Source organism: Aspergillus puulaauensis, chromosome 4, assembly GCF_016861865.1.
Source record: "Aspergillus puulaauensis MK2 DNA, chromosome 4, nearly complete sequence".
NCBI classification, from domain to species: domain Eukaryota; kingdom Fungi; phylum Ascomycota; class Eurotiomycetes; order Eurotiales; family Aspergillaceae; genus Aspergillus; species Aspergillus puulaauensis.
The window spans coordinates 1,168,129-1,189,770 of NC_054860.1; the positions used below are offsets into that span (position 1 = coordinate 1,168,129).

A 21,642-nucleotide genomic window follows, 5' to 3' on the forward strand; every position below is an offset into this window, starting at 1 on the left:
AGATTTCATCCAAGTATAGAATTGAATAGAATTTGCTGGGTAACTCTCTATCTAATAGTTAAAAGAGATAAGTTCCGAAAAGAAATACCTCTGAAGCTTGTGAGGTCTATGTCTAGAAGATATCCACCCATGATTCTTCAATTATCCAAGATGTGCGAAGGCTGATCCTGCCAGCAATCGACGAGGACGCTCATGAACTGGCCTTCTCGGAGGGCAACGTAGATTGTGGAGATACGTGACCCAATTGTCTTCTTGTCCGAGCTCGAAGCGTCCCCAGAGTCAGAAACGTAAGTAGGATGGTCCACCAGTCCCTTGTGCATAGGCACTTTCAGCGTACCGCGGACGTAGTTGTAGATCTTCGCCGAGGATGAGCATAGCAAGCTTCCTTTTGGACTAGCGAGATATGACTTGCGGTTCGCGCTGTATGCTTGCTTCAGGATGTCGGTGGTACGGCCCTGCCATTTGGTAACCAGGCTAGCGTCGTTGATTGCACCGGCGCTCTTCGTAAGAGCGGCAAATAGTGTGCCAATAGTCAGGGACACAGATGTATCAGCTCGATCAGCAAGGTCGAATGTCGAGTTCCGGTTCCAATGCTCCATGATCTCCGTCCACAAGGAAACAACAATTTGGTTGGTGACGGCTGACCCGAAGATCTCGGCTGTGGAATCGGCCATGTCCTTCCGTGCCTTTGCTTCAAACAGCTTGTGCATCTCGCGAAGGTCAACTGCCTGGCAGAGAGTATAAATATGACTCGCCACCATAAGGGAGAAGACCTCGACCGCATCACCAGCATACCGTGCCGCGATTAGTGCGAGCGAGTTGACTGGCTGATTATTCACATCAGCCGTTTGCACGAAGTTGCTAACCGGGTTATTGAGGTAACCGAGCTCAGACATGTACGAGGCCATGTTGATATCGACTCCCTTCAGCGCAAAGGATAGGCTTGGGTCATCGGCACATAGGTTCGGAGTAAGGCCCTTGCTCAGCATTGGGTTGAGAAGTTCCGAGCACTGCGTGAAGATGAGTTTTCCCAGAGATTGCATGGCGTTGGTGGTCTTTTCCATGGCACTTGTGATCGAGGCTGCTTGGAAGTTGCCTCCGTGGTGGATGGTTTGGTTGGCCGCATCGAAAAGCGGGTTGTCGGTAGTTGAGTTGAGTTCAATGGACACCTGCGATAGTGCAAGGGCCATGTTTTCGACGTGCGGCCCGATCCATTGGGACGCAGTGCGGAGGGGGTAGCGATCTTGTGCCAGTTCGTGTGATGAGCCAGAATGCTCGTGGTCCGAAGTGAGTCGGGAGTCAGACAAGAAGCGGTGGATGTTGCCAGCTACTTCTTTTTGGCCAGGATGAGGACGCACGTCCGCGATGAAGGGATCGTAGTTCTTCTGTGTACCGAGTAGAGCCTCAGTCGACATTGCCGTGAGGACCTGCGTAAGAAGGACAAGCTGGTTGGCTTCGAAGAGCACAAGACTGGCTGCACCGGTACTGAACGCGGTACCGTTAAGCAAGCCCAGAGCTTCCTTAGGACGGAATGTCAAAGGTTCCAACCCGAGCTGCTTGAGCGCTTTGTCTGACGGTACAATTGTACCTTGCTTTCCGCAGTGGATGTAAATATCACAGTTGCCCTCAAGCGCACCAGCGATATACGCGAGCGGAGTCAAGTCCCCCGACGCCGAGATACTTCCACGCAACGGGACAACAGGGGTGTAATCCTCGGTAATCATCTTCGCTAGGTTCCGAACAATGTTAACGCGCACGGCAGAATGACCACGGATGAGCGAGTTGCATCGAGCCACCATTGCAGCCTTGACAACAGGTATGGGGATCGAGTGTTGGGGAAGATGACGGAGAACGGACGAGCAAGAATGGCCCTTGTCCGACGGCAGAACAACAGCAGTATTATGATGCTGGACCAGCGCTTTCTGGAGATCCTCATGTGCATTTGTGCGAGTATCTGCGTTGCCCCCGAAGCCCGAATTCACGCCGTATACGACCTTGCCTTGGGATAGCCTCTTGTCAAGCAGAGCGACGCTGCCAAGCATCCGGGCTAGTATCTGGCTGTCATCGGTTACTGAGAGGTTGGCGCCGTACCTAGGAAGCGATGGTCAGTGTCTGCTGGGTAGGATATGAAGGCGGGGTTGGATACTTGGAAATTGCGACGGCATCGCTGAGGCGCAGGGTGTGGCCATCAAGTTGGACGGTGTGTTGCTTCTCGATGATGGTCTGCAGTTCGCTTAACGAGGACAAGACGGATCTTGTGTACTCCGAGAGGCCCATATTGGGTACTGGCTGCCGGTGGTCGCAAAGAGAGGCTTCACCCATGATCGTGGTTGTTGGTGAGAGAAGTTTGAGCGGGCAGCAAGGGGAGAAACTCAGAGCAGAGAAAACGGGCCAACCTTATTCACGGTATTTATACGCATCCGTCCGGTTACCAATGTATTGAGTGTATCAATGAAAGATTAAGGGGTATTGAAATAATAGGTGCTCGAAACTCCCAATATTGAATAGACTGGCTGCCTGCTGCAAGGCAAGATCGGAATTCAACGAACCGGTGGAGTTGCAAGATTCAGATTGTAGATCCTGGCTCGTACTAACGTCACGGAATTTTCTTCGATTTCTTTCGTTTCAGTTACTGTTTCAGTTGGCATCACAGTTTTTGTCTTGAAAGGTCCAGTGTTGTGTTTAGAGTTTGTTTCATTGGGCGACCGGTATCTATTGGATATAGTATGTATGCGCAAAACAAGCCACCGTGGGAAAAAGAAATTATATACATCATTAATCATAACCTATTAAGACCCACCCAGGTTATGAGCTGGTTTTATCCAGCCCTAAACTGTTGTCCGGATCGTGAATGCCATCGAGAGCGTCGTGGAGCTTATTATCGCCCTTGGAGCCCGTCAGGTTGTCGAGGAGTCCCGGCTCTCCCTCGGGGTGGAGGGCTCCATGTACAGTGTTCTTGAGTAGTGCCGCAATCGAGACATCGGCGGTCAGGCTCAGCTCCTGCATGACTTTTGTGTAATACGGGACATCTTCGCCGTCGTGAGTAACAGATCTTCCGACGGCTGTGAGGCTAAGGGCTCCTCTGTTCAGGGCGTCGCCTTGGGTCTTGAGAATTCCACCCAGGTTGTGGACGAGATATTCGAGGTCGAGGATGCCTCTTACCGAGGCTGAGTGATTGCCCGGGTATAGTATGAGGTTATCGATCGTTGCGTTGCCAAGGGTGTAGTTACCGGCCTTGAGGTCGAGCACGGTGGTTCCCTTTCTTGGTCAGCTGTGGATCCAGGAACCAGGTCAAAATAATTGCACTTACAATCTGCAGAGTCATCACAGACGGGTTTGGAAGGGTTGCATTTGCGACCAGGTTTGTGCCGTCCTCTTCTTTCTTTATTAACTGGGGCTCATCAATAGAGAACCCCTCAAATGAATTGAGTGCTGGCTGAGTTAGCTTGGTTTATTCATTCATGTTCCGGCAGTAAAGACTCACTGTTCTGATGGATAAACTTGTCTACATGGACATGCGCTTTGAGAATACCAATGTACGTAATGGTCGAACCCTTCACTGGTAGGGGTTCGTTCTTGTTGAAGACGACTCTATGGACATAGTCGGTCCACTCGGACACGTGCAAGGGTGTACGGACATCCTTAACGCCCAGGGTCGTATTTCCATCGATTCTCGAGGCGCCGATTGTGGATTTGAAAATGGTGTCGTTTCCTGTCGCCTCGGGGTTGTAGATAGACAGCGTGAGCGGCTCAATGCGCACGGGGAATATCACTCCAAGGTCCAGAGCAGCCTCGAGGGTGAGCATCATGGAGTCCGGGCGTGGGTCAACGAGTTGCGCGTTAACCAGCACAAGGTCTGACTTGTCGACGACCAGCTGAGCGACGGCAGGAATGACGATTAAGAAGCTGACCTGGTTAGTCCTCGCCAAAGCATTGAAAGCATAAAAAGGGGCAACCTACAAGATTGGTAGGAAGATGGCGAGGAAGATGATGTTCCAGAAGAGATAGCAGCACCAGAACCGCGCAAAGTGACGGCGCAGCTGGCGCGACTTCTTCTGCTTTACTGGAGGCTCGACTAGAGACACATCCTCGATGCGTTCAACATCGACGTCGCCGCCAGCGACAGGGCCGCGAAAGGCACCCAGCGCGTTCTTGGAGCCAGCCTTAGCATCTCCTTTCTTTTCAACCAGAGAACCGTTGGACGACATGGCTTGACACGGGCAACATCCAGGTTGGTCGAAGGAGGAGGAAGGTCAACTTGTCAACAAGATAAATCCCCGGAAATTGTCGTCCCAGTCGTCTCGGCCTCCACGCTCACGATTGCGGGGAGACGTCGACCTAAAAGACCTGAGAAACATCCTGGCAGTGAGTGGGCGGACGAAGCCTCGGAGATGGAGCCCCTTTGAAGACTAAGAAGTGCGCTATCCGGGGATCGTCAGGACGATCGCAATGCCCAGTTCCCCCCAACCAACCAGCAGCACTCGACCGCTTCACATGCGGAGGACCAGCTCCAAGGTCACTTTCGTCTTGTCTCACTCCTCGGCACACAACAAGAAGCTGGTGAAGCTGTCTTACTCCCTCGCTTTCGCAGCCACACCCTGCGGGGCGTTGCAAAAAACCCCCAGAATCCTCTCCAGTCGCCCCCAGGCTTCGTTGGTCCTGAGGCTCCACTGTGGTCGGGCAGCATACCATTCTGGGATAGTCCCAGCATAGATCTGTTGATCGCGTGTCTGTCGCCTCAAATCCTGTCGGCACTTGCAAGCACCCCCTGTCGCGAGCTAGGTAAGTGGCGTTCATATGGCGTGCGGACTGTGCATGCTAACCCGCCATAACACAGCACGTTCAGTCCAGCGTCGACCAAAACGTGCGAGACCCTTCTGAACTCCCCATCAGTCTCCAATCTCCATCCTCCCCATACTGCAATGTCGCACACCGAAGTCCCTACCAACACCAGCACAATGCTGTTTGACGCAAAGGGGGACGACGACCAAATCTCCCCTGTCTCGTCGCACACCCCGAGTCAAGCACAACAGGCAACACAATCTCCAGCACCAGCACAACCCAACACCAAAGACTTCAACCACCCCAACCTCGCAGCTCTCGACGACCTCCAAGTCCTCCCTAAAATTCTCCGGGAGGGCATCCTCTTCGTCGCATCGGGCCCTGCACTCCTGCTGCAAGCCGCGAAGCCAGGCGCAAGCCAAGTCAGCAACTCTAACCTCACCACTGAACTCACCACAGCCTTCCATGCAACAATCACCTACATCGCCTGCCTCGTCTTCGGCACGCGCGAGGAAAAAGCAGCGCTACTAGGTCGCATTCGCCTCGGCCAACCGCCGCTCCTCACATCTCAGGGTCTCACACGGCCCGACGCAGATTCGCAGCTCTGGCTCGTCGCGACCCTCTACGCAACAGCGACAGACTTCTACCAGCGAATCTATGGCACAGTAGACTACCCGACCGCAGAGGCGGGCTTCGCTGAGTTCTCGACGGTCCTGCGACACCTGACGCCAACTGTGTTGGCGCAGGGGTCGTGGCCCTCCTCGCGCAACCAGTTCTGGAAGTACTGGGACGAGCAGGTCGAAGGCCTGCGTGTATCTGACGAGGCGCAAAGATTCGCAGCTGAGCTACCATCGCGCGCGAACGAGTTACCCGGTGGAGTTGGCTACATGAAGCCGTTCCTCAGGTCTCTGACGATTGAGATGCTCCCAGAGAAAGTGCGGGAGGGGTATGGGCTGCAGAGCACGGCTGGGACGAGAACGATGTATTCGACTACGATTGGGCTACTGAAGCCCTGTTATCCAGTGCTGCCGAAGACGTGGAGGTCTTCTCCTGTGAAGTACTATTTGGAGGAGCTGAGGAATCAGATTAATGCGTAGAAGCGGTTTTTCTATTTTATTTTCTTCTTCTATTTTTTTTGGTTATAGCCAATTGGCTTTCTTGTTGATACTCTACATTGTTTGGTCTACTCAATAGCTGCTAATATGATGTGATGACTTACTGATGTATACCAGACTGTTTGAACGTAGATAAGAAGGCCAACGGTGTCTGTATGAGCAAATGCCCAGATCACATTCTCTTCCAATAATAGCAAAATTCTCGCTCCACACCAAACCCCAGCAAAGACTGACCCCAGACGGCGTCGAAAATTTGCGATGTTCGTGCCCACTGCCTACTCCATGATCGTCGCCAAAGCAGAGCCATGGGTCCGACTGCAACCCCAAACACACGGTCGCACACTCGCAGTCCCAGCTCGGTGTCAGATGCATCAACTTGCATCGCCACCAGCAGGAGTCGCGACTCAGACTTCTCCGAGCCGCTGTGAGTCGACCTCTCTCTCTTGGCGAGATTTTCACCTTGCTGATGCTTAACCACTTAACTTCTTTTGTGACCCTGTCCGATCTGAGACTCGCTACCATCATCATCTCGGTATCCCCCCCACAGACGATCATCCACACTTCGCACTCGAATCTCGATACGATGGGATTTTCGCCGTTACGCGAGGTTGCCGTGCTCGCCCACAGTCCCAGACGCCCACATTTTCAGTCCTGACTCCTGAGTCCACTTGGTCGGCCGCTTACGCATTGTCGAATTCGTCGACGCGGGACGCGGAGTAGCCCGCCCCAACTTACGCTATGGAGTAGACCGTACAGAGTACAGAGTATACGACGTATGGTGTACGATGGCGATGATCTGTGGCTTTATACACTCGACTGCCAATAGGGTTTCGAGGGAAGCGAAGGCTAAAGACGGGAGATGTCGCAACTGCACCTGTGGCCTGCCGATGTCACAGTCGGTAGTTGGGGGTTTACCGAAAGTATGACTGACTGCTCGGCCTTTCACAAGACAGATGGCGATGTTGATCATGACGGTCCTTGATTGTTACTCAACTGCATTATGAGGTCAGAATTCCTCCACAACTGGGGTACTGTATGCAGTCATGTACCATCAACATTCCTTCTCAGCCTCTCAGCCTCTCATGTGATGCAGTGGGCAAAATCCATTGACTGAAGCTGCATAGGGGCCCTACTAATTAGGTGCTCTAGTAGTGTCGAGAGTCAATTTCGTCCTGGCGGTGAACCTCGACCTACTGTTGCAGTCTCTTTTTCTCATTACGCAGTTCCTGCTCCTGCTTGGCCTGCTCACATCGCCGCTCTATAGGAAGCCGATACTCTACTGCTGCGGTTTCTGGTTCATAAGACAGTCATTCCTTGACTAGTCGCCCCCAGCATACTCCTCATGGACACCAGCTCTTGGGTATATCCCAACTATGATCCGTTCTGCGTCTCATTATACCCAGCTGCTGCCCATGCACCTCCATTTCCCTTGCTATATCCACCCCAAATGCGCACTTCCACTCGGCGGAGATAGTCTCCGATCCTCGACGGAACAAGAGAATACAGGGACCACTTACGAGGCCTATTTTTAGCTTCAACGATAGCAGCCACGCGATCCTGCAAACACCTCGGCTCACTACCTTTAAATTAACATCGCATGCACAACGACGAACTTGTCAACACGAACACAACACTGATAAAGAGTGCAGGGACGCATACTATGGAGTCATGTTTTATAGATAGGCACATACTATCTGAAATCACTACCGTACAATCGCAGGATATCGCGAATATGTGCAACTATACGTTACTTACAATATGCTTAAGGTGATGTGCTGAGCAAGATCTTCCAACAACAGAAATTGATTATACAAACCCGCTGCACTAAATATTAACATCATTTGGGTGTCGTGCCATGAAAAAGGTGCCCTCAGCTGTGAGCAACACTACGAGACTAGTGCTACCGTTGAAGTGCAAGTTACCATCACAGCCCATTCCAGCCCAACCAGTGGGTATGTTCGATTTCGAGGGTAATTCCAGTCGTTTACCATGTATCCCAGTCCATGATGGCGTGCCTCAATTGTCAGCTCAGCCTTCAGTGGAGCTTTTTTCTTGATAGTATAGGTAAACTAGTTCCACCCCCAGACAAAAAGGACATGAAAGCTCAACTTGCAATCTCCTGATAGCTGCTTCACATATTTAAGGACGTAAGGCTCGTAGTCAGACACCTTGCCATTGGCTCAGCCTGTCTGGTTGTTGAGAAAAAGCCTCGCTGTTATGCACTACCAGCGGCAGTCAGGCATGCTTTTAGCGGTGGTGATATCCGCATTCTTGGGACCTCAATGATTTCCAAGCAAAGAAAAGAATCTAGCCAATCGCAAACTCAACAAGAGCATGATAGAAGCTGATCGCATCAATATGTTCCTGGGGTTGGCTGAGTTAAATAACTTTTCGAGCGATCAATGACAAGTGACTCACGCCAAGCATGCAGCTGTCAGCATCTAGCGGCGTTTAGCCTGGACCTACATTTATCTCCGCTTCGTCCGAACTGTTAAAAACCGTGGTCGCGACCCTGCGTTTCAACAACCACCTTTTGTCTTATTCAACTTTCCAATACTGTTGACCGCGCTGACTGCTATCTCGACGATTGACACAATGGCATTGGCGGTACAGAGCAAGTCTCCTAATTCCGCGCAACCCCAATGGGCCTCCGATCCCAACAGCGGCAGCCCCGTCTCTGTCGAGACTGGGGACAATTGGACTGGACTGGGCGATCCCAAGGAGCGCCGCAAGAGACAGAACCGGATTAACCAGCGCGCTTTCCGTGAGTTTCTCTACCTGAACACCAGGTGTATGCGCTCTTTCTAATCAGACCGTACGCGCCAGGACAACGGAGACGCGAGTTACAAAAGAAATCAACAATCCAGGAGCAGATCGAAGAAATGATTGCCAAGGGTGAAGTCACACTACTCCCGCGATCGTCACAATCGACATCATCGCCATCAACAGTATCTCCTTCATCCGCCACGAGCAACAACAGCCCAAGGACCGCCACCTGGGAGCGCAGGATGTGTTTTCTCGGCGATGAAATCGACAAGCTTCTCGAGCGTTTCAGCGACAGAGCCGTTGAAAGCTATGTTCTCGGATCACCGTCCGCAGACCACCTTCTAACCCTCTGCAAAGTCAACGTCTTCCGCGCCTTTATAAGCAACATGCACACTCTGGGAATGTCGCCGGGTCCCGAGTGGATGGAGGACGATGCACTCTCTCCGTTTAGCACAGCGCTCCCGGGGTATATCACCCAGGACAAACTCCCGGATAGTCTCCGTCCTACATCGCTTCAATCTTCAACGCTGCACCACCCTTGGTTGGATTTCTTCCCATTTCCTCAGATACGGAACAATTTGATAAGCGCAGGGGACTTTGATGACCACCCGCTGTGTCTTGATATCATGGGGTTCTGGAATGTGACAGACGAGGCTTGTGGGCTATTAGTATGGGGGGAGCCTACTGACCCTCGGAACTGGGAGGTGTCAGAGAACTTTATACGGCGATGGCCGTGGGTTGTTGCGGGGTGCCGTGAACTACTGTGGTCGACGAATCGATGGCGGAGCTCTCGAGGGGAGAAGATGATATTTCGGTACCTATAATGAAGGGATAGCTACGGATGTATCTTCCATTTCCCATTTCCCTCGAAGCACGCCTCCCCCCTTGCTTCGCACTCACGAGGACTCAGCAGCACTTTCAGCAACGGCAGCGCGTCGTCCAAGGAGGACCGAGAGGTGACGGTATACCGGCCGTACACAACCCACCACCTAGTATTCGCACTGACACTCAAACGCTACAACATCGTCCTAAAATTTCCACCGGGCGGACGTTGGACCAAATTAGCAACAACGGGTACTGCACTTCGACAGTAAACCCCTAATGTCGCATCAGGTTCGTTGGTCAGTATAGGAACTATGCAAATGACCACCTGGGACACTCGGGTTGACTCGGGTGAATATGACCACCCTATTCATCGACTAGGTCGTAGATAACACAATATAGTCAATATATATACACCTATATACTATTTACACTACAAGTCCGAATAGGAGCAGTCTACTTGTACAGCGGGGAGTGAAACGGAATAAAAGTCGAGCGAACATATCCACATGCAGATTGGGTATACGATGCATCTATCATAGTAACAGCTGCCAAAGACAGGGACAATTTAGTACTACCTAATGAAGTACCTCAGTAGTAAATATGCCATCGCCCTGCACCACCACAGAATAAAGGTATTACCAGGCAAAGTAAAGTCAAGACTCTCCAGCCTCACGCTTTCCGCTCAAGTCACACTTTTTAGATTACCGACGGCCACCATCAGCTTTGTTCACCCTGATACGTCTACCATCAACCCTAAACCAGCGCACAAATAATTGTCAGTATACGGGCATTATATCAAACATAGTCAGTGCGAAATGCACAAGAAAGATGGGGAATTTTTTTTTTCTTACTCTTGGTCGTTCAAGCTGTTCATCGCTCCTTCGGCCTCCGTTTCATTGGAGAAGGTGACGAACCCGAAGCCACGGCTGCGGCCGGTTTCACGGTCTGTCATGACGATCTGCTGCTGTTAGTATGCATGGACTAGAGCTGTACGCAGTAGATGAGCGGGTTGCGAGTCAGGAAATAACATACAGCGTCAACAACAGTACCGAACTCGGAAAAGACCTGGTGGAGGGAATCGGTGTTGGTTCCCCATGAGAGGTTTCTATCACAGATATCAATTAATTAACTGTTCATGCGGAAACACGAGAATAAACGTACCCGACGTAGAGCTTGGACATGATGGCGGATTTTTTTTGGAGGGGGAAAGAAGGATGAGAAAGGAAGGAAAGGAGAAGGAAGAAAATTTCAGAATATTCAAGCAGAGGGGTGGTAGTGGTAGCGGGGTAATCCTGGCTTTTATTTCACCCCCCTCTTACTACAAGTAGTTACTCCCGTTTTCAACGGATCTCAGCTCAGCCAGCCCTCCAGTCACCACCACGGCAGCAGCACCACAAATACTGCAGCACAGCTCGCTTCCCTGTTTGGCAGCATGGCCCACGGTCACTCCATCACACCATCAGAGCACATGCAGCTGCCCCAATCGCCGCCTGCAGAGCACGGATCCTGACGCGTTAGCAAACTCTATCTGTGTTCCAGTCTGTAATGGATTTTAGGCATACTGCCTGAGAGGAGGCTGGAGGTTTGGAAGAGCAAGGATCTCCCTTAGAAACGACCCAAGAATCCAGGACGGTCAGTGATTGCTGATTAGGTGTCAAAGTGGAGGGCGCGATCTCTGACTGCGAGGACCTTATGCGAGTGAGCAGCCAATACGGGATCTTGTTCACGGGCGGAATGTCTGCCCCACTATCGTGAGGCTGCTTGCTAGGCCCCTGCCTTTGGTAACTTTTGACCTTTTGATAATTCACTTCTTTCATAAGAATGCGTATCTAATTTCTACCGAGACATATTCATTTGCGCTAACCAAGTCCCAGTCCCAAAATCAACATTCTAGCCCCGTTGTTCGCACCAAGCGTATATTTTACCTCGTGAAGCATTCTCATTAGTTCCTCGTGGATATGGCCCAAGACCCGCGGGTATACTCGAACAGCCCCGAGTGTCTCCATGGCATCCTGTATATGTGATCTAACCTCGCGTTTGAGCTTCGCAACGTATGCCCTGTTATAAATCGCGGAAGTCATCCGATCTGGATGCTCTGTGTGATTGAGCAGGTGAATTAACGGGAGCGAGAATTTTTCCTCGTCTAGGCCTTGGCAAAAGCCCTTTTTCGATATATACTGTCAAACGCTGTCAGTAATGGAATTGATAATGGGACGCATGAGGGACTGTCTTTGGATAGGGCAGGGAAGGAAATGTTCGCTTGGTGCGTTGGGTCGAGGAATTCCAGGCCGATGATTTGGTGAAGATATGTTGACGCCGGCCCGAGTGAATTCCTGATCTGATGGCTTCTCTGTTTACATGATCTCACGAATTTTGGGCTCGAGAATCCCGATACGTGAAGTTCAACGTAAGCTCCTGTCCCCGTCCTCCACACTTCTCCTTTTGACTTTCCATAGGCCGTAAACCTGACTGATGAACAGCCCTTTGGGCTTAGCTCGAATTCAAGCCCCGAGCATGCTTCTGTTGATGAAAATATCCCTGCCCCGTCCTCGGTCGTCCCTGGCAAAGTCATGGACGAGTCCGACAGTGAGCCCCCTCGCAAGAAACGCCGAGTAAGTCCGCTAGACGAGGAGGATCTAGTGGCCAGAATGGCGAAGGCCTCCAGAACGGAAGCCTGGGAGTCGAGGATTCCAGATAGGTATGTTGGAACGTCCGCCTGAGGACGGTCGCCTAACGGTGAAACTGCCCCGGAAGAGCACGGCCAAGTTACACGCTATAGGATCAGACACAGAGGCCGTCCTGTAGTAAAGATACCAAGAGGCTCTCCCTTGCATCAACCCCTGAAGGAAAAGGAGTGCAGTCGCCTGTCCCTTGGGAACGAACTTAGGATAGTCATCGGCTTCATCAGATCTCAGACAGTTGCTGGACCGACGAGAACAATCGGACCCCAGGGGCATCACACCTTCGGGCCTCCCGATGGACGATTTCTGATGTCCTCGCATATATCCCTGTGCTGCCCGGGGATTGCTTGGCTGGACCCCGCTGTGGACCGAGTAACATCCCGAGTTCGGTAGATATCGAAGCCATCGAAGTGCCGGAATGCGGCCCGTCTCGCAAGAGCGGTGTTCGAGGCCAGACTGATGGGCGATTCAGCCTCCATGAGTCGCAGCATAAGTGGAAATAGACCACCGGTCTTGTTGTCGACCATCGTGATATAATCGTCTGTCGTTAGACAACGGGCGTGATGGCGCCAATGCGAGCCGAGACTTTGACCGCGATGGAGGTTGCTGAGCTCATCTGGATTCTATGCTTAGCCTGGACACACATTATGAAATGGGCCCGTCAGGTACCGACGAATATCTCCAAACATTTTGGATTGTACAGTCTGGTGGCCTCGTGCACTGCCTTAATGTAGGTGAAGTTAGCACTGTTGATAGCCTAGTTGGTACCGTAGAAGACGTGGGTTGCTGGCTGACCTCGTCGCAGGAAGAAGAGGTCTTCAACGTCGTCTAACCTGTAAGAATGGATTAAGAGAGCTGCTCACATTAATGATTAGTAGTGCAGCGTCTGAATGATATTCTTGATGGCCAGCAAAGAGCTACCAGGGACTCCGAGCCAGACGTCCAGCTGAACCTATTACGCATATTCTTAGACCAGAGCGAATTGATGTACTCGTATGGGGTATCACAGATCTCTCTATGTCAGTCTAATCAACGCTGGGAAGGCCAGGCGAGGTGCATTTCTGGGTGAAGCCAAGCCCATTCTCGTGTAGCTTGTTAGCCTTACACGCATGCTCTAATTCTCGGTGAAGTCTGCACCTCTGCACCCGCTTTCACAGCTTCGACTTTAGACTTGGAGGGTGTAAACGGGGTAGATGCTGAGTGACGGCCTTCGATATCTACCTGCGTAATAAAATCAACAGTATGTGCCTACCATGGGCCCTATGACTTTGGATAAAGCCATCTCCTTGGGGTATTCAGGACGATCGCCATGCTGTGACGAATCTCTTCATGTTTCTGCAACCCAACAAGCGCAGGGACTCGGGCTGCGTATCACAAAGGATTGGATCGACCGCTATTTGCAGCTCCAGATTCTGATCCAGATTCCTGAAACTCATTGAAGGTATGCGGCCTGTCAAAGGTACATGAGACATATATCTATCAAGGCACAAGCACAATCTTCAGCGAGCCCATGCGGGAAATAGTATGGTCCTTTGAAACCTTAAGCTGGCGCCAGCACTCTGATCGCACCCTGGATAATCATACAAAACTATGATGCTTGCCAGGGGTGCATTGCGCTGTGCTTTTATATTTCAGGCCAAGTCAGATGTGTCACGTATCACAGCCAGGGGTTATGCAAATTTTATCTTCGCAGACCCTATCTGTACACCCCTACTTTATAAGCCATCAAGCTCGCTAGGAACTGTCCAAGGATAGGCTCATGTGTAACATGGCGCTCCGAATAGTTGCCCTTTCCAATTAAAAACGCACCGGGTTGCCCATTGTTCCTTCCTAGAGATAACATATTACTATAGCTCCCAACATGGCAAGTGCATGTACAAAGCAAGGAAAGAACGACCGGCGAGCGTTCCTTCCATTTATACTCTGTTCGAGGGTTGCACTTTCCCTGCCTCCCTCTTTACATGGGTTGCTCCTTCCGACTTGCAATCAGTAGTAGGTACTGTTGAGGAAGGAGCCAAGAGACCACCGGTATAAAGTCTGTTATTATAGGGCAAAGCTGATAGGCTCGGCCAGAACTTCGGGAATCAGCTTTTATCGGTATATTTATGTTGCACTGCTCTCGGAGCCAACAAGCTACGGCCAGGTGTGCAACAGATATCACCGACGTTACACAGCTACACTGTGCACATGACGGCCATACCCCCGCCAAGGCCCGTGTGTGGTACAGAGCTTCACCCTGTCCAAAGATATTTATACCGCAATATCGCCAAACGTTGCACAGCCGTTGCAATACCCCGAATGGACCTCGACCGTTTGTGGGGGTGTTGTTGGATGTGCCGGACCACCCGAATCTTGAAGAAAATAGTGTTCCGAGCTTTGAAGAATGGAATGTCAATATCACGAGCAGCTAGGCTAGGTCTCTTTTTCAACCGGGGCGTAAGGCGCGGTGCTATAGAAAGGTATCAGAGGAACTAACTTATAACGTCAAATCCGTTATCGTGGGTCCCTTGGTGACACGGTAGGACTGGTGCCTGGGGTAAAATTCCCGGCTACCCAGATGCTCAATGGTCATGCGAGGGCCGATTTTGAATTGGGCCGACGTGGGGGCAGGACATGCTTTAGTTTTGGCCCGCATGTGGTGTTGATTCAAGTATAATAAAGGCGCTACTACCCATAAATCGACGCTTCATCACCAAGCATTTGGTAGGATATTCGAACCAAGCACAATGGCCAACCCACCGCAGGATAAGGGCACCAGTCATGAAGCCACGCCCATCCCTCCATTCGATGCTCTAAGCAAATACGTCTCCCCGCCAACAAACGACCAAGAACAATGGTGGCATCATACCGGCTCTCTGCTAGGCCGAATGCTTCAATCCGCCCAATACCCACTCGATCAGCAATACCAGTACCTCAAATTCTTCGAAGGACAAGTCTCTCCGCGGCTAGGACCCTATCCATCTCGGTTTCGCTCCAACGTCACAGTCAGCGGAGATCCCGTCGAACTAAGCGTGAACTACCAGCAGCGTGGAGGCACGCGGCCCATTGTACGTATCGGGTTCGAGGCTATGGATTCATATTCTGGAAGTAAGATAGACCCGTTCAATCAGCTTCCTGCTTCGGACGTCATCAGGGGCCTATCGAGACTGGAGCTGAAGGGGTTCGATCCGCACCTGTTTGCGTATTTCGGGTTCAGACACACCCTTACCAAGGAGGAGACGGACCGCCTAGCCGACCCTGAGCTGGCCGGCAGAACCCTTTTAAGATCGCAGTACGGATTCGGACTCGATTTGAAGAACGGGAGTGTTGTTGTTAAGGGATATACCTTCCCGGGGCTGAAGACGGTAGCATCCGGCCAGAGCATAAGTGAGCTGGTAACCGACTCGATCAGCCAGCTTTCACAGCCCAAGGCAAGCTGCGCCGATGCCTGGGAGACTGTAAAGGGCTATATGGCTGAGACGAGTTCCTTCAATCAGTTCCATGTTTGGTCCTGGGACTACGTCGACCCTTCCTTGTCCCGACTCAAGTTCTACTCGGTATCTAATGAGTTCACATGGCGCAAGGTCGAGGAAGTCTGGACGGTCAATAAACTCCTTGCAGCAGATCCTGTGAATATCGAAGGCCTGAAATATCTGCGCCAGCTGTGGGATATTATCCAGCCTAGCGATTCGGAAAGAAAGGTGATAGAGGACCGTCCGGCATATATTAGGGAGCACGAGACACCGCTGCTGTGGAACTATGAAATGACGCCCGGGAGTCCGATCCCATATGCCAAGCCGTATTTCTCAATGCATGGGATTAATGATTTAGCCTGTGTTGAAAACTTGGCTAGGTTCTTTGAGGTTGCTGGCTTGAAGGATTTGGCTGCTTCTTACCCTGGCATTGTCAAGGCGTACTTGTATGTCTTCCATCCCTGTAACTCGTTGTTCAGTACTAATCAGGAGCTCCTTTAGTCCGGAACACGATCTAGCAAAGACGTCGCATTTGGTGATGTGGGTGTCGTATGCGTACTCGGAGAAGACGGGGATTTATCTGAGCGTCTATTATCATTCTTCTGGGGATGTGCCGGTCTCTTCTCGAGCCTAAACCTTAGTTGATTTGTGATTTAAACGTCTCTAATTACTACTAGTGACTAGCCAGATGGCGTAAGAATGGTGAATGAAACATTGATTTTGGATTGATATCTACTGTCCTAGCCAGCAGAACAACAAGTGCACGTAATGTAGAGACAGGTCCAACTCGCCAAAGATTTCCCAAGAGAATCTTTTCAGACACGTCCCTCTCATCACTCAATAAATAAAGCGAAATCGAAAAATCAAACTTGAAAAAGCGAGCAGAGAGCCCTCCACTCAAAAGACGAAGTAATCATCTGTCATCCAGTGTCGGAAGACTTAGTTAGAACTCGCCATAGCAGTTGGGAGGATTGCAGAAGTGGTTAGAGCAGCAGTGCTTGCCATTGCCGCACTTCTTGGGACACTTGTTTTTTGGCTTGCGCTTTTCGTTGCGGCCTGAGAGTTCGTCGAGGACTTCGACGGCGGAGCGTGCCTCAAGGTACCAGTAATCGTCCTGTAGGAAAAGAAAGACACATCAGCTAAGTTCTTGGGACACGAGGGTGGTATGAATGGGATAGACTTACATCCTCCGCAACAACATCACGAGCAGCAAGGTTCACGCTGCCGTCTTCGAGCTTGCGGGCAACGGTGCACCAGTGACCCACACAGAACGAGCCAACACCGCAGTCTCCATGGCTGCTGCACTCACCGAGGAACTCGGCGAGGTCACGGACGACATTGCGACGGGCAGAGCAATGGTGGTTCGTACAGAAGGAGCCGGCAGGACAGTCCTCGTGGGCGTTGCATTCAGGCTCTCTGTTGTCTTCCAGATCGCGGCCGACAGAGCACGTATTCTCGATACAGAAGGACCCAACAACGCAGTCCTCGTTCTGGGTGCATTCGAAATCGCGTCCGACGGAGCACTTCTGGTTAACGCAGAAAGACCCAACGCCGCAATCGCCGTCTTGGGTGCATTCCTCGCTCTCGGATTCGAAGTCGCGTCCGACGGAGCACTGGTTGGCAATGCAGAACGAGCCAACAACGCAATCAGTGTCCTGGGTGCACTCGAAGTCGCGGCCGACGCTGCATCGGTTGCTCACGCAGAAAGAGCCGACGGCGCAGTCCTCGTGGCTGGTGCATTGTTTGCTGTCGTCCTCTAGATCGCGGCCAACACTGCACCTGTTCGTGATGCAAAATGAGCCAACGACGCACTCGTCGTCGTTGTTGCAGTGCTCGTTGTATCCGACGTCACCACGGGCTTTGTCTGGACCGAGTGCCTGGTTAGTATCGCCGATGGGCATACGGGGCGTTGTGGAATAGGGAAGCCTTTGCTCACGCTTGATGGGTGGTCCATCTATACCGGCAAGGCTGGTCAGTATCGAGAATGGCTGCATTGTAAGAGACTGAGGTACTCACGGTCACCATAAGTGGGTGCAGCAGGATGGCCAATATTGGTGATTGTTGGGCCTGCGCAGTGACCAGGTTAGATTTGAAATGATGCGAGTTTAATACAAACAGTCCACATACCATCACCGCGTTTCTCTGGATAGTTGGGAATACTGGTTAGTACTGGCACAGGGGGTATCCTGAGAGAGGAACTAACCACGAATACCACCAACATAGGGGTTAGAGGTGTCCCAGTGACCTATAGCAGACAAAAGTGTTAGAAACAGAAGTAGAATGTATTCGATATTGACAGGCACCCACCACCAGCAGGCCTGGGCAGGGAAGCTTTGGCGTCTATACAAAACAGGTTTGTTAGGGCAGAAACAGGGAGGGCTGATAAGAAGGCAACGAACCACGAGCAGCGACACCAGGTGCGGCAATTGCGCCAGTGACCAGGATGGCCACGTAGGCAAGACTAGAGACATGCATTTTGGTTGAGATTGGAAGACGGTGTACAAGGAGTCTTGAAGTAAGCAGTATGCCGAGGGTGGAAGATGGAAGTGACAGCGAAGGGTGGTTGGAAAGAGAGGAAGAATGAGAAGGCCAAATCAGTGCGAGAAGCATGCATTTATAGACAAGAGGGACAGGTAGAATCAGAGCTTGTCACTGTAGAATAACGAAGATATTCATTAGATATCAAGTGTTATACTACCGGGCGTTTTCCCCGGATTTGGGGAGGGCTGAAAAGTGAAGAAGAAGCCAGTCTATTAGCTGGGATATAATATTCAAGCGCAGTGATGCGCAGATATTCACGTAAAAGTATTTAATTAAATTCAGCTACAGCTCAGGTACGTCATTATCGCCTCTGTTCACACTGAAGTCTGGCTATATACCCCGCTGGTTGGTCAAAGTGTGTGCTATTCACAACACTGAGGGGTTCTCACACTTGCAACCTGCAAGTGCTTGAGAGACTTCACCAGCTATCTGCCCCTTCAATGTAACATTGGAGATGGAAAAGGAAAATATTCAAGGTGGCGAAGTCAATATACAGCGGAGCAGTGAGTCCATATAGCCCCGTGGTGTTTGATAGACTCATTCACTCCTGTACTTTTTGCAGACCGAGGGATCCTTATCCCATGTCACTGGAAGACTAGTTCAGACTCTGAATGCTCGTATTATTGTCTATTACAAGAATTACATTAATATATCTCACCTTCTGCTCCTGTCAAAGCTCAAACAGGACCCAGTCCCACACCAAGGAAGCAAACAACGAGAAGAACCGCACCCATCCTACCCACCCCAAACCTCCCACTACCTGACGTGCCAGTCGGCGTTTATGCATCTTGATCAATAGAAGACGACGATGATAATTCAACAGTCGAAGACGCATCCGTCCCAGACGAAGTCGACGCCGCCGTTCCGGATGGAGGATTGGTCGTAGCAGTCGTAGTTGCAGAGGTAGAGGCAGCCCCATCCACAGTCTTCGTCGTATGTTCTCCATCAGCAGTAGCATAATCGTCCACCTCCATCCAGTACGTAAACATATAATCAGAGTAAGTCTCATAAGTCCAGTACGTCGTCCAATCCTGCAACCAGGTTCCAGACGGCGTAGACGAGAACGAGGTAGGCGCTGGCTCCCCTTTGACGGTCACAGTGCCGCAATTAACAATCCCGCTATCAGGTTTTCCGCCATCGCTCAGGCACATGAAGAAGTCGGACCACCCGAACGGGTTGCTCTCGTTCTTCGCGTCAAATGCTGGGTCGACCTGGCAGAGGGTGGCACAGGTGACCGGGTAAGCTGGGTCATCGGGGGAGGTTGGCGAGGTGATGTTGTAGACGTGTCCTGAGCAGCATTGAGCTAGGCGAGGCGCGCTTTCGGGGCCTACTGGTGGTGCTTTGCAGATGTATCCTGGGAGGTTTTCGGGCCATTCTGAGATGGCTCCGTTGTAGACTTCATTGAAGGTAACATGGCCCGAGCAGCGGTTGGAGGCCATTGTCAGTCGTTCTTGATACTGAAAGAAAAGGAAATTCAGAAAATAAAGCTTTGACTTTGACCAATTGCTGTTCTGCCTCACTGGAAGCCTGTTGGTTTTTTTGTTGTTGTTTTTTTTTTTTTACCGGTAGCCCCCGCCGTCAGGTGATTCTAGCGTAGCCTGTCATTAGTGAAAACAAGACATAACTCGAAGAAAATAAAAAGTAAAATAAATAAGAGAAAATATATTTCATTAATACTTCAAATGGAACTGTCAAGTTGGGCATAGTCGCGCTACGGGACCAAAATAACATTTCCGTTGTGTTGCGATTGAGGTGTTACAGTGGGAAGTTTAAACGTTGAAATATATTTCTGCGATGAACGTCCTTGGGAGGAGACAATACTTAACGCCCAAGAAGACCAAATGACTCGATTTTGCTATACCAGAGTAGATTAAAACGAATGGATTAAAAGGTATAGCAGAAACTCAACAGCAAGCCACCAACCGCTAACCAAATACCCACCATGTCCTCAATTCTGCGACATCAACCTCACAAATTCCTGGTCTTCGAGAAAGAAGAAACATAAGCTTAATCCCATATAGCATAAAGAAAGAATATCGATATCAGATGTACTCACAATCGATACTTCCATCGCCATTAACATCTGCCAGCTTCAACATCTCATCGACATCCGCATCCGTAACATCGTCCCCGATAGATGTCAACACCTTCCGGAGCTCATCTGCACTGATAGTGCCGTTCTTGTCCTGATCAAACACTTCAAAGGCCCCGCGGAGCTCTGCCTCGGGGTCCGCGTCTTTGACTTTGCGAGACATCATGACGAGGAATTCTAGCGCAGTATTAGTATAGGGTAAAAGTATAACGAGGCTGCTCGGGGTAGGAGAATTAAAAAAAATATAAAAGAATATATAAAAAAAAAATTAAAAAACAAACCATCAAAATCAATGGTCCCAGTCCGGTCCAAATCCAGCTCATCGACCATATCCTTCAACTCGGTCTCGGTAGGATTTTGGCCGAGAGAGCCCATGATTTCGCCAAGTTCCTCGGCAGTTATGTGTCCTGGGAATGAAGTTAATATAGGCGCCACAGAGTAACTAGCCGCGCCGCCGATAACTGACCGTTTCCATCTTTATCCTGTATTAAACGGACGAAAAAGTCAGTATGGGTCTGGATAGGGGCAGATTACCCCGCGGAGCCTTACGAAGATCTTGAAGACATCCCGGTACTGGGAGATTTGGTCTTGGCTGAGCGAGGCGGCCTGGGGGGAGTTAGAAAGTCAAGATCTGTATCCAGGGCATTGTTTGTTTGGGATGTACCATTTTTAGAGACACGCTGCGATGGTCCTTGTGATGGGGCGGGGTGCAGTGATGGAGAGGGGGTTGATGTCTGGGGGAGTTGAACGATGGATGCACGGCCGCCCTGCCAAGACAAGATCGTGCATCGCGATATACAAGACCCGACTATTACAATGTCGTGATATTTACGTGTGGTACTTAGGTAGGGGAATTATGAACAGGGTCTATATTAAACGATGTAGCATAAATAAAGTAGAGGGCGAGAGGTATAGTTCAAAGCTTTGGCTTCTCGAATCTCGAATCAAAAGTGTATGTTGATTGAGAGAGAAACACCTAGAGATAAACGGAGAAGGAGAAGGAATCTGACTGGAGTGAAAAAGGATAGTAACAATCTAGCATTTCATTTTGAAGGTTTACAGAGTACGGCTGAGAGGAGTTGCAAACCCCACAACCATGTATCACAATAAGGTTGAGCCAGTGTTTGGGTAGAGAGGCGCATTCTAAAATCTAGAATCTTTCAATGAATGATGCCTGTCACAGCCTTCAGTAATGGCCTGGTTAACATCATATGATATTCACAGGGCTAAGTGAAGATGCCCTGACCAAAACAGGCAACTCCCTAATTGGGAAAGACATACAATTACATCATTGAAAATGCACGTGATTTGACTCACTGAGTTGGAGATCGCGTTCTCGGTGTTCCATTATCCAAACGCAAACACATCTGATAAGGCCCATCAACAAT

The 21,642-nt window shown here is 50.6% G+C and overlaps 8 protein-coding genes across 8 annotated transcripts; 3 read left to right on the forward strand and 5 right to left on the reverse strand.

Moving 5' to 3' along the window:
• Positions 1-137: 137 nt before the first annotated feature.
• APUU_40482A (aromatic amino acid ammonia-lyase) lies at positions 138-2,322 on the reverse strand (the record flags this gene model as incomplete). Its single annotated transcript, XM_041703558.1, has 2 exons — positions 138-2,091; positions 2,147-2,322. The coding sequence occupies 2 exons, from the start codon at positions 2,320-2,322 to the stop codon at positions 138-140; spliced, it is 2,130 nt and encodes a 709-aa protein (XP_041556232.1).
• A 483-nt stretch (positions 2,323-2,805) lies between these two features.
• On the reverse strand, positions 2,806-4,208 carry APUU_40483A (DUF3712 domain-containing protein; the record flags this gene model as incomplete). The annotated part of the gene is made up of 4 exons (XM_041703559.1): positions 2,806-3,258; positions 3,311-3,432; positions 3,485-3,906; positions 3,961-4,208. The coding sequence occupies 4 exons, from the start codon at positions 4,206-4,208 to the stop codon at positions 2,806-2,808; spliced, it is 1,245 nt and encodes a 414-aa protein (XP_041556233.1).
• A 714-nt stretch (positions 4,209-4,922) lies between these two features.
• APUU_40484S (oxygenase MpaB family protein) lies at positions 4,923-5,879 on the forward strand (the record flags this gene model as incomplete). The annotated part of the gene is made up of 1 exon (XM_041703560.1): positions 4,923-5,879. The coding sequence occupies one exon, from the start codon at positions 4,923-4,925 to the stop codon at positions 5,877-5,879; it is 957 nt and encodes a 318-aa protein (XP_041556234.1).
• Positions 5,880-8,492: 2,613 nt separating this feature from the next.
• Positions 8,493-9,487, forward strand: APUU_40485S (bZIP transcription factor; the record flags this gene model as incomplete). Its single annotated transcript, XM_041703561.1, has 2 exons — positions 8,493-8,661; positions 8,724-9,487. 2 exons carry the CDS (start codon positions 8,493-8,495, stop codon positions 9,485-9,487), a joined length of 933 nt encoding a protein of 310 aa, XP_041556235.1.
• A 702-nt stretch (positions 9,488-10,189) lies between these two features.
• Positions 10,190-10,669, reverse strand: APUU_40486A (RNA recognition motif domain-containing protein; the record flags this gene model as incomplete). The annotated part of the gene is made up of 4 exons (XM_041703563.1): positions 10,190-10,241; positions 10,340-10,446; positions 10,521-10,593; positions 10,650-10,669. The coding sequence occupies 4 exons, from the start codon at positions 10,667-10,669 to the stop codon at positions 10,190-10,192; spliced, it is 252 nt and encodes an 83-aa protein (XP_041556236.1).
• A 4,226-nt stretch (positions 10,670-14,895) lies between these two features.
• APUU_40487S (uncharacterized protein) lies at positions 14,896-16,255 on the forward strand (the record flags this gene model as incomplete). Its single annotated transcript, XM_041703564.1, has 2 exons — positions 14,896-16,067; positions 16,123-16,255. 2 exons carry the CDS (start codon positions 14,896-14,898, stop codon positions 16,253-16,255), a joined length of 1,305 nt encoding a protein of 434 aa, XP_041556237.1.
• A 2,686-nt stretch (positions 16,256-18,941) lies between these two features.
• Positions 18,942-19,601, reverse strand: APUU_40488A (uncharacterized protein; the record flags this gene model as incomplete). Its single annotated transcript, XM_041703565.1, has 1 exon — positions 18,942-19,601. One exon carries the CDS (start codon positions 19,599-19,601, stop codon positions 18,942-18,944), a length of 660 nt encoding a protein of 219 aa, XP_041556238.1.
• A 509-nt stretch (positions 19,602-20,110) lies between these two features.
• CAM1_2 (translation elongation factor EF1B gamma) lies at positions 20,111-20,921 on the reverse strand (the record flags this gene model as incomplete). The annotated part of the gene is made up of 6 exons (XM_041703566.1): positions 20,111-20,145; positions 20,219-20,431; positions 20,536-20,661; positions 20,721-20,736; positions 20,804-20,860; positions 20,919-20,921. 6 exons carry the CDS (start codon positions 20,919-20,921, stop codon positions 20,111-20,113), a joined length of 450 nt encoding a protein of 149 aa, XP_041556239.1.
• Positions 20,922-21,642: the final 721 nt, after the last annotated feature.